This window comes from Pleurodeles waltl, chromosome 2_2 (genome assembly GCF_031143425.1).
Source record: "Pleurodeles waltl isolate 20211129_DDA chromosome 2_2, aPleWal1.hap1.20221129, whole genome shotgun sequence".
NCBI lineage: Eukaryota > Metazoa > Chordata > Amphibia > Caudata > Salamandridae > Pleurodeles > Pleurodeles waltl.
This window is the reverse complement of record NC_090439.1, coordinates 204,940,806-204,953,181: the sequence shown is the minus strand read 5'-3', so window position 1 is coordinate 204,953,181 and position 12,376 is coordinate 204,940,806. Positions and strand designations below refer to the sequence as shown.

Below are 12,376 nucleotides of genomic sequence, written 5' to 3'. Positions count from 1 at the left end.
AAAAGGGGTGACCACGCAAAAAGAAACATTTTCTTACACAAGACAAGTGCTCATGCTAAGACCTTCTGGTAACACTTTCCTGGTCAAATCCGAGGCCACAAGGACAAGTCTGATCAGTGAAAATCATTGTGAGCTACTGATGGCTACGCGACTCATGTATTGTTGCCAGCCACCTCATGCCCAGCTTCATTGCCTTTAACCTTAATGTCCATAGAGCCACGTGCCATGGTTTGAACAAAAACTTTGACTAGGAATACTATGACAGGGCTGCCATATGTGCCAGTGCGTAGTCTTTAGGATATATGAACAATTGTGCGTATGAGTGGAATGTATGTGTACAGGTGACTGAGAGCCAGTGTTGTATGACATATATGGCACCATTACATGTATGACACAAACATATAACCATTTTTTTCTAAATAGGAGGATTTTAAACTGCAGAAAAATATTCAGCCAACATTTTCAAAATATGGAACATTTTTCTGTGCTTTACACTTCTCCCACTTAAAATAATGACTGTATTTTTCAGTTATAATTATAGCACAATGTGTACCAGTCGGTGGGAGCAAGAAACCTGCTGTCTGTAAAGACAGCACTTTTGAAATGGAAGAAAATTAAACTGAAGAGTTAACTTTAGGTCTATGTGGATTCCATTAAACACAATTAAAATGTTCTCATGTTACTCAGTGTGATATTTACAAATTGCAGGCATCTTGCTCTCAGAGGCCTCTTAGGGTGGCCATTTTTATAACAAACATGCAGCCGTTTGTTTAAATAGGAGGAATTTAAAGTGAATAAAGTGGCTTAATTGAAAGTGGAGATAAACATTAAGACTTAAAGATTCATAGAAATATTTTTCTTCACTTTAAACTTCTATTTAAAAAAATATATATATATTTTCAGTTATAAATATGGTACATTGCCTACTGGCCACTCTGAGCACAAGGCCTTCTGTTTGTAAATGTGACCATTTGAAATGGGAGCTAATTAAAAAGAAGAGTTAACCTAATAATTAAGGTCATTTTTCATTTTAATTTCTCCCATTTAAAAGCAATCAGAAACATTATTTTGTTCTCACGCTCCAAAACTGATTTGACAAGGACTTTTATTTAAGAGATAAATACCTCAGTACTTCAGTTCTTCATCTCTGTGCCCCATACTGGGTCATACATCTCACTGAGCACTGCTCATTGTCAGGCCCCTTTATCTGCAGACGTTATCATTTTCTAATGATAATGGAAAATAAACACTGGCTTCCCTTAACTTTAAATGGAAAATGTGACTCTGTGCCTATTTAAAATTGAACTCAAGGCTGCAAGCTACTTTAAAGGTGTTTCTCAATTACTGGTAACTTGCGATCGACTGGCTGGAGACATCTCCACTAGGATGACTTGAGCCGGGTCATTCATCTTCTTGAAAACCCATTCATGAGCTTGTTCCCACTGGTTTTTTAAAATCCCGCTAGGTGGATTCACGACTAGGGTGGTGCCCTGTTGCTCAGGCCAGCTTCAGAGGTTAAGCGCCTTCTGGCAGAGGACCCAGGGGACCCCCTCACCCTGTCTGTTGCAGCACCACATGGCGGTAATGCTGTACGTGAGAACCTGAACCATCCTCTTTTTGATGGATGGTAAGAACGGCTTCAGTGCCAGATTGATGTGATACATGTGTCTTCTGGAGCCAGGAGTCTTCCGACCGCCAACCCTCCCCACAACCTCCCCATCCCAGCAGTGATGCTTCTGCCACTACTTTCAACTCCGGGTGGGGCAGAGGGATGGGGCCTGCCTGTGGTCAAAGTGAGGTTGAGCTATCACTGTTTTTGCAGTCTATGATTGGTTCCTCTGGTGCTGAGCCCACTGAGGCTTCAGGTTCCACTGCAAATCATGTATATGCCACCTGGCATTCTGAATTAGCAGGATGCAGGGTATAAAGACGCACAGAAGCCTCATATCCACTCTCACAGAGACTCAGTAGTGAGCTGAAACATCAGGATCATAGCCTGAATGTCCTGACCTCACTGTGGTGGAGGGAAGGCTGAAACTGCACCGTATCTAGGGTGGCTCCTATAAAAGGGAGTCTGAGAATGAATCAGGCGTGACTCTGGCACATTCACGGTGATCCCCAACTATGTTAGGAGTTTCACCATCATCTGGACGTGGTCTATGATGGACTTTGGCGAACTGCCTCCAACAGCCAGTCATCAAGTGAAGGAAAAGCGGTATCCCTGACCTTCGAAGGTGTGGTACAACCACTGCAATCATTTTGGTGAACACCCGAGCAGCACCTGTGAGGCCTAAGGGGAGTTCAGCAAATTGGAAATCCTCCTGGTCTGCCTTAAACAGCAAGTAGTGTCTATGGGACTGCAGGTCTGGTACAAGACAGTAGGCTTCCTTAAGGTTCACAATCCACAGCCACAATCCAGTCGCCTGGATCCAGGGCAGGTAGAACCCAGGCCAGTGTGAGCATCTTGAATTTATCCATCCACAACAAGTCATTAGGAGGGTGGAGATATACAATAGAACGGAGGCTCCACCCACCCCTGGCAAGAAGAAATAGCAGGAGTAATAGCCAGCTCCTATTTCCTGGGCTGGAACCGCTCTCTGTCTTTTTTGTCCTTAATGGCCTGCACTTCTTAGATGAAGAAGGAGAGGTGTTCCTCTGACAGATGCTCTGAAATAGGAGGGTGGTGTGGCAGGTCTAAAAGGAATGGTAAGGCATGGTCTCATTTGACTATATGAAGGACCCATCTGTTGGCTAATATTCTTTGCCATTCATGGAGGACATGTCTGATCCTGCATACCACAGGAGTAGAAAAGCCTAGGGAGCACTCCTTGGCCCGGTTTTCTGTAAAGTGTTTAAACACCAAACTAGTCTTCTTGATGAAAAGTCAATCTCCGTCAAATGGAATGTCAATATGTCTATTAAAGAGGCTTGCATGCCTCCAGAGAAGCCTTATGTCGCATCCAGGCATGCCAAAAACCACCAGGCTAATGGCAACTGCTCTGCCTAAGCAGTTAGTAGTGTCCAGCCCAGAGCGGATAATATACTTTGCGGTGTTCAGACCATTCTGGATGGTTTGAACAAAATGGGCCAAAAATCCCTCATGGACTGCTGGCAAGAACTCACCAACCATGTCCCATACAGAGAGGGTATACTGTCCCATCAAGTACCTGGCACTGACTGATTGGAGGCTAAGGCTGGCTGAGAGAAACATCTGCTTTCCAAAGGTCTCAAGGTGTTCAACACTGTCTGGAGGAGTCAGGGGGAAAGGATTGGGGTTCACTCTACTGGTGGAAGCTTGAACCACCAAACTGTCAGGAATAGGGTACTGTATTAAAATATCTGGGTCATCCACCGCCAGCCTGTGGCACCTGGCAACTTGCCTGTTGACCTGTGAGCAAGAAAAAGTCAGACAAGGTACCCATAAGGATGTCAGGGTCTCATTAAATAGGAGCAAAGTCTCAGATGAGGTATGTCCAGGTTGTAAAAACTGTGACAGTTTGGTTTTACCTTCCATACCAAATAACTGTAAATCCAAAGCATCTGCCAAGATGTTTCATCACCACAGTGAAGGAGTCACTCTCCTCTGTCAGAGGTCCAAGGGGGACCACAACCATGAGTCTGGGGAAGTGTGCAACCCAAAGGCATCTTGTAAATCAAGATATAAATTGTCATCCTCATAATGTTGGGGAAAATACTCCCCTTCATCAGTATTGTCATCCTCAAATGCTTTTTGTCTCTAGTCATAGTCTGAATAGAAAGGTTGGTGGAACGCTAGGGTGAGCTTTAAGGTGAAGGCATAGTTCTGTTTTGAATCAGAATTAACTTGTGCCAGGCGCATCAGTATGGTGTTGAGACATGACCTCATTCGAAGCCGAGATGGATTTGACTCAGAGTCTGAGGGGACGACAGGGACGTATTTGACCTCTGGCACTGGAAGGGTTGGTGTCAACGTCTATTTCATGACTTCCTCTCAGATTCCTGCACTACCACCAGCCAAAAGTGCCCCTCATTCTTCCATAGCCAGTCTCTCATGTAAATTGCATTTGTTTTAAAGCTCTGTTAATAACCAGCTTTTCTAATCCACTCGGCTATCCCCATAAAATACAGATCTGTTCTTTGCAGCTGGCATATTAGCCCTCTGTGCTACCCTATGGTGAGTCAAAACTGCCACTGGACAAAAGTCTGATCCCTCTGTGTCAGGAACATTAATCACTGAGTTATCTTGACATTATTATTGTTACCTGAGAGCTGGTGCACATGGAACTTTGCTTCAGGTGCTTTTAAATTGTGAGTTATTGCTAAATATGCCGCCCCCTCCCCTGAGGTTAGCACCACCCTCTAGGTAAAGGCCCAGTGCAGCTGCACCAGTCGCACCCCCCTAAAGCCGTCCCTGTGCACACTGATGCACTTGCAACTTCTCAAGTTGAAAATTGTGAGACTGGGACACTGCTTGGTCATTTTGTGCTACAGCTTAGACTTTGACTTGCTAGAAGACTTGGATCCTGACAACGACCTTTTGTGGGAATAGGCCCACAACCTTGACTTTGAGTGGGAGTTCAGAGTCTTCTTTCATTCTTCAGCCATGTACATCTTCAGCTTGCATTCTCGGATTGCCCTAGGGTTGATCAGGGTGCACTCCTCACAGGACTTGGAGCCCTGCGCCTATCTCAAACACCAGAGGTAGACCTTGTGGGATCGGTCACAGAAATATGGTTGCTTCAGTCCCGGCAAAGTTTAAGCCCTGCAGTTTTAGGTAGGGAGACAGCCCTTGCTCAGTGGAAAAGAATTTGGAGAAAAAACTTGTCCAAGATGAGGAAAAAGTGGAGAGTGAATTCCGGATCTGTGCACAAAATGTGGAAAGAGAGGAAACTAACAGCACACAGGGTTTGCACTTATGTAGGAAGCTGGCCTGGTGTGTAGTGGGTACCTTGGGTACTTTAAACTTATAACAGGTCCAGTTATCCGTTATTAGTGAAGTAGTAGTGTTCTAGCAGCTTAGGCTGCTAGAGGTAGCTATAGTATAGCAGCTTAGGCTTAACTAGGAGATTTGCAAGCTCATGCAATACCACTTATAGTTACACAGGACTTACACACAAGTAAAGACAAAACTCAGTGTTACTAAAAATAAAGGTATTTATTTGGGTGACACAGGACCAAAAATATCTTAGAGACAATACTCCCCCTGGAGGTAAGTATTATACACAATATATACACTAGACACCAAAATTAGACAAGTAAGTAGTCACAGAACAATGCAAACAATAGGAAATGCCATAGAATGCAATGGAAGAAAATAGGTCTAGTGGCAACACAAACCAAATACTAAAAAAGTGGAATGTGAATTACGAATTCCCCCCTTGACAAGTGTAGTGTGTGCAGAATCGCTGGGAGAGTAAGAATACAGTAAACGTAAGTAAATTACCCCACCCTAGAGCCCAGAAAAGCAGGAGTAAAGTACTGCATGTTCCCTTAGGACACACTACACCTCGTTTTTGGGATTTTGCAGCAGCCAACCAAGTCTGCAAAGAACAACTGCTGGATTATTGGACGTGAAGACCTGCAAAGGAAGGGGACCAAGTCCAGAAGTCAAAAGAAGTTCCAGGAAGGGCAGGAGCCCCTGCCAACCCAGAAGAGGGTGCAAAAGAAGAGTCCCCGGTTAGTAGAAGACTGCAGAAAGGCACCCTAGGAAGATGCCAGTGGGTTCCTGCATGATGCAAAAGATGTCCCACGGCGTGAAGATTGTTGCAGACGTGATTTTGTGTTGGAAGGCGCCAACAAGCCTTGGCTATGACAAAATTGCATTTTTCATCAAAATGGCGCTGGATGGACCCAAGAGGGACCTGGGGGCCTCAACTCTGTGTGAGGAGGAAGAGGTGGGTCTCAGCACTTTAGAGAGCCCTCAGGATGCCAGTCAGCACCCCCAGGAACCGCAGGATCTGGGTTCAAAGGAGGTGCAAAACGCAGTTGATGCAGCACAACAAAAGAAGGTCTCATTCTGCCGGAGAACAACTCAGCAAGTTGAGCGTCGCAGTGTGGAGTGCTAGGGACCTGGGCCAAGCTGTGCATGAAGTAATTTTGCAAAGACTGTACAGAGGCCTCAGACAATACACAGGGGTGCCGTCGTTCTGGGTAAAGGCAAGGTCTTACCTCCTCTAAATTGTGTCACCAGGACTTCAGGACATTCTATGTCGATGGTGTCTACCCTCTGTGTCCTCAGGACCACGCTGGTTGCTGTGTGAGGAGTCCCAGGGTACCAGTCGCCACCTTGGAAGGTGCCTGCTTGGAGCAGGGGAGTGACTCCGTCACTCCACAGGAGATTTCTTCGGTCCTCCTGGTGCAGGATGAAGACAGGGAGTCCCCAGAGCATGCACACCGTGGAAACTGTTGCAGTTGCTGGCTTGGAACTGAGGTTTCTGAAGAAAAGTGTCTCTTGTGGACACTTTGTTGCAGTTACAGCATTTCTTGGAGCAGGCTGCGGTTGATCCAAGGTCAGAAGAGTCTGAAGTTGTTGCAGAGGATTCCTGAAGGAAACTTGCAAGCAGAATCTGAAGAGAACCCCCAGGAGAGAACCCAAATAGCCCTGAGAGAGGGACTGGCTACCTTATCAGGTATGGACCTATCGGGAGGGGTCTCTAACATCACCTGCTGGCACTGGCCACCCAAAGCCCTCCAGAGTGCCCTCACACCTTGCAAAGCAAGATAACTGAAGTCTGGGACACACTGGAGGAGCTCTGGGCAGGGAGTGGTCACTCCCCTTTCCTTTGTCCAGTTTTCCGCCAGAGCAGGGAAGAAAGGTTCCCTGAACCGGTGTAGACTGGTTTATGCAAGGAGGGCACCATGTGTGCCCTTCAAAGCATTTCCAGAGGCTGGGGGAGGCTACCCCTCCCCAGCCTGTAAAACCTATTTCCAAAGGGAGAGGGTGGAACTGGCTCCCCAATACCAGATTTGGAAAGGGGGGACAATGCCAAGATCTTAGACATGTTACATGGCCATATTCAAAGTTACCATTTTGAAGATACATATAGGTATTGACCTATATGTAGTGCACACATGTAATAGTGTACCCGCACTCACAAAGTACGGGGAAATGGCCCTCAACCATGTGGGGACACCATTGCTAATGCAAATGAAGGTTAGACATATAGGTGACTTATAAGTTACTTAAGTGCAGTGAAAATGGCTGTGAAATAGTGTGTGCACTATTTCACGCAGGCTGCAATGGCAGCCCTGTGTAAGGGTTTGTCTGAGCTCCCTATGGGTGGCAAAAGAAATGCTGCAGCCCATATGGATCTCCTGAAACCCCAATGCCCTGAGAACCTAGGTACCAAACACTAGGGGCTTATAAGGGGGAGTCCAGTATGCCAATAGAAATTGGTGAATGAAGTCACTGGCCTACAGTGACAAATTTAAAAGCAGAGAGAGAATAAGCACTGAGGTTCTGGTTAGCAGAGCTTCAGAGACGCAGTTAGGCACTACACAGGCATACACATTAGGCCACAAACTATGAGAACTGGGGTCCTGGCTCGCAGGATCCCAGTGACACAGTAAAAACACACTGACACACACTCACGAACAGACTACTTTCCTACAACTTATATGCAACTTCATTTGTCACTTCTGGGATGGAATCAAGCCGTCACAGAGCCGCAAGATGCCACCTAACGGCATGCAGCAACAATGCTGCAAAAATCTTCCAGTACAATTTTGTGCTTTTGGGGGGGGTGGGGGGGGGGGGGGGGGGGGAGTCCACTAAATGTTCTCTTAGTTAGCTCCTACTTGGGGTGTAGAACACAACTTGAGGCTGAAAACTAGGCCTTAACCCACAGCGTGTTGGGAATTGTTGAAGGTGGGTCCAAGGATTTGGTGTGCTGAGTGCAGGACCCAAGTGCAGGTACTGGGTCTAAGTCAATGCCCTGCACACAGAGCACACTGGAAATGGCTGGATGTAGCACACAGTGAACTTTTGGGGTTGAATTAAGGGGTGCAGGGTCTTCCTAAATGCTGTGTAGCCATTACCCTCTAGACATAGCCAAAGGCCAGTCACCACACACAGATCCTTCTGAGTAAAGCAAACTGGGGTCTGGGCTTAGCACAGGTCCTAGATTAAGCCGTGTTCCTGCACGTAAAGTTGTATGAGTAAGGATAAAGTCAACATCACAAGTATTATGAGATCATTATAACAGTGAAGTGTGAGATCGTGAGCAGTCCATTGAAGGGAGTTTTGATTGTGAAACATGACTGGCCAATTTCAGTGTTTCCAATGTGAATCTTAACCATAATGTCCATACAACTAAGATCACCAAGTTCTAGAGAAAACACTGAAATTGGTCACTTGGATAGCAGCACCACTTTCAGATCAGAGCACCCCAAGCAGAAAATTATTAACATTGGTTTATGACCGCAAGCTTATTATGAGTTCAGTGGTGCTGTTAACCATAGTCATAACAATGCTGCCAATAACCAAGAAAAGCCTCAAATGTCAGTTTAAACACAAGAGATCCTCATTTAAGAACGTTTACTCCATATGTTCTACTTTCCTACGCTACCGAAAATCTGTGCTAATAACATTACTACCAGGAGTATGCAGAAACAACCTTTGGAGGTCAATAACCAGAAGTATCATTGTAAATTACCTTCAATATTGGTTTTAGCCACTTCCATTCTATAGTAATCTTCAGCGCTTTCTTCACTTTCCAAATCTAAATTGTAAAATTTGTAAAATATTGTTATTACTTTAACAGTTTTTTAATTAGTTTTCACACACTAAGTGAAATTAGAATCAGCGATATAAAGTAAAGTGTATTTTGATCTGGAACATTTAAGTAAATCGACTGGACAGATATTTACTATGTTATACACGGTGCTTATATAACGCCTGGAAAATTTCTTATAAATAGTTGAGAAAGAGAAAAGTGTAACTTGAAAGCATGATAGTTACTACTAACAATATAGTTTGACAAAAAACAGCCAATACTCATGGACATTAATTAAATTACTTTGAAAGCAGCCGTGGTAATAAATTTTCCCTAAGTATGGAGGTGTATAAGGGAGTGAATACCACATGGCAGTTTGCGACACATATCAAACCTAGCGGTGTTATGTTTCGATAGCCTTAGTGAATCTGAGTTAGAGGATCTTGTTTGTTTTCTTGAAATGCGCAGAATCTATTTTTTATTAGCAAAGTGTGGTAGCTGGGAGTCAAACAAGCTGCATGATCTAAGCAAACCACGTTTTAAGTGGAAATCGAATTTCGATCTGGTTTTGCCACGCAATTCTACAAACCTATTTGATTTTGAACCTATTGATATGTTCCTATTTTTCTGCATTCGAAACATGGGTACAACAACTAAGATGTTTTTTAGGGGTTGGGGCAAGTGGGGACGTACGGGGTGGAGAACAGCTTTTTTTGTGCAAACACTTCCTTTTTCTTAATTACAGCATCATCTCACTAAAAAGATCAGTGTCTGTTATTCGTCCTACAAATTGCTGTGCCTTACAAGAGAGTCGAGAGCAAAAGATGGACAGAGAATTAGCCTCGTAGAAAGAAACACGCTACAGCAAACTGGAAGGACAATCTTGCAGATGTGTTTAAGGTGGTATTCCAAAAGGAAGTCCTGAGAATCTTATGAGCAATTTTCCCTAAGTATGGAGGTGTATAAGGGAGTGAATACCACATGGCAGTTTGCGTCACAAATCAAACCTAGCGGTGTTATGTTTCGATAGCCTTAGTGAATCTGAGTTAGAGGATCTCGTTTGTTTTCTTGAAATGCGCAGAATCTATTTTTTATTAGCAAAGTGTGGTAGCTGGGAGTCAAACAAGCTGCATGATCTAAGCAAACCACGTTTTAAGTGGAAATCGAATTTCGATCTGGTTTTGCCACGTAATTCCACAAATCTATTTGATTTTGAACCTATTGATATGTTCCTATTTTCTGCATTCGAAACATGGGTACAACAACTGAGATGTTTTTTTAGGGGTGGGGGCAAGTGGGGACGTACGGGGTGGAGAACAGCTTTTTTTGTTTGCGCACAGTACTGTGGTAACTATTCTTACTAGGGACTCCAATAATAGTTCTATGTTAACCGGTGCCCTTATGTTGCTCTCTTGAAAAATCTAGGTGGGCTGGGATGGGGTTCACATAGAAACGACAAAAAATACGCGTTAGTATAAGCGAATAGGTCTGGCCGCATGTAGTTGAAAGTGCTTTGCAATTAATGGGTGATTGTACGTATAGGTTTTCGTACAGCATAAGTCTAGCAAGAAGGCAATTGATCCCTGCATGTATGTATATATATATATATATGTATGTGTGGCTGTGTGAGTGAGACAGTCACTCAACAAGGGGAAGGAGTTGTGGGTCAATCTGAAAGGACATGAATGATTGGGAGGACATCAGTGCAAACACTTCCTTTTTCGTAATTACAGCATCATCTCACTAAAAAGATCAGTGTCTGTTATTCGTCCTACAAATTGCTGTGCCTTACAAGAGAGTCGAGAGCAAAAGTTGGACAGAGAATTAGCCTCGTAGAAAGAAACACGCTACAGCAAACTGGAAAGACAATCTTGCAAATGTGTTTAAGGTGATATTCCAAAAGGAAGTCCTGAGAATCTTATAAGCAATATGTAATGTGAACAATATGCATAACGTGCGATGCAAGGGGTTTCAGTTAGGTATGGCATCTTGGTTGTTTTAAGTAATGTGCGAGTGAGATTAGTGATTACAATTAGAAGTCTGCATGGTGTAAGCAGTTCAAACAGTGGCAATCATCACAGAATAGTATAGAGACAATCGTCCTGCAAAGTATATTAATCGCTGTGTATCCGGTTTTGAATGGCATTGCATAATTTACGGTTCCTGTTGCAGTCTGTAAGAACAAAAAACAATCATAAATGTCTTAAGTATTTATTTGTCCAAAATAGTCGGTCAGTTTCAAACAGTGCTTTATGGTATATTTAGATATGTCGTTATCATTCTTGTTTTTTTCCATAAATGTGCTGTCCATGTGTGTTTTCGCTTGATTATAGAAACTGCTCCCCGTGAATTACACATGACGTATGATACTTTGGTTCAGGCTCTTTATTTGCTTGGGACATGACCTTATGTTGTCTTTTCTTACAATTGGATTATTCGATGCATTATTGATGCTGATTTGAATTTGACTACTACTTTATGCCTTTTATAGGTCTGGAATTCCTGCTCGTGGGGAAGAGGCTCCACCCCACGCTCATTCCCCAGGCCACAAGATGCTGCTCAACTTAGGTATGTACACATGCCTGTGGTTTACAGAAAGGAACAGAATTACTGCTGATCACAAAAAATACATTTCCCGTGAATGGCATATTAGAAGTGAAAAACAGCGAGAATTTGAAGTGTGTCATGTTTGAGATGAAGCTGCAACATCATAGACCTGCACAGTTCAAAGCCTTGACTGAATGGGACCATGTTGTGAATGAGAAAGCACATAAGAGTGCTAAAAGGACACATTGATTAGGCAGTCAACAATTAGCTGGGTGCGAGATTATGTTTACAGAAGAACGCATAGCACCAGGAAGTGTTGGAACCTGTGGGTGCTTTTCCTGCAATTATGGACGAATCAGACAAGAGGAAAACAAAGGATGACAAAAATAAAAACAAAAATTAGAAAAAGAATGAGACGAAAAAGAATTAGAGTGACTCTGATGGAGAAGATGAGTTTTTGGACAGATTGTTGGCTTAAGTGAGACGACCTCTGTGGAACGAGTATAACAAGGCACAACTGGAAGAGAAAGAACTAGGAGAGCCCAGCACAAGAAGAGATGAGCAGGCTAGTTCATCTTCACAAAGTGACCCAAAAGTGGTGAATATTAATACCTTCAAACTTAATGGGGGATTCAGAAACAATGGGAACAACAAATCTACAGTGACATTTTAACATATAATAAATATTTATTGGTATTTTTGGGTGCAGAGAAGCAGAAAAGCATGCAAGTAATGCACTTAAAAAGCTTAAGCAACTGACTAAAGCAGTGTTTCCCAGAATTTCGGAACCACAGCCCCACTTTTAGAACAATTAACTTTTGCAACCTACCTAGCTTTAGTGGACATGAGGCGGGCAGTGATTTTAATCTAACTTAAGTATTGTGTTCTAGCACACTGTCATTTACAGACAACACACTTTTCATTGAAATGACCACTACACTAGTACAGACATACAGTTTTACTGATAAAACTGTACTGCACACAAATTATGATGTGTGGAAATCGGGTTCCAGTGAATAGTTATCCTTTGTGCATCACCAAGTAAAGTGTCTTGATTTGTTTTGATCCTAATAAAATCTTTGTTTCCATCACACTTAAGAATAACAAAACATGCTTCCTTCACTTCTGCTTCACTA

General features: G+C 43.4%; 1 protein-coding gene across 1 annotated transcript in view; it reads right to left on the bottom strand.

Annotated features, from left to right (window-relative positions):
* Positions 1-12,376, bottom strand: part of CLPTM1L (CLPTM1 like) — a 1,089,711-nt gene that overhangs the window by 611,870 nt on the left and 465,465 nt on the right. Inside the window, exon 10 of the mRNA XM_069219638.1 lies at positions 8,634-8,699. Within this exon, the coding sequence (XP_069075739.1) occupies positions 8,634-8,699 (66 nt within the window). The remainder of the gene's footprint in view (positions 1-8,633; positions 8,700-12,376) is intronic.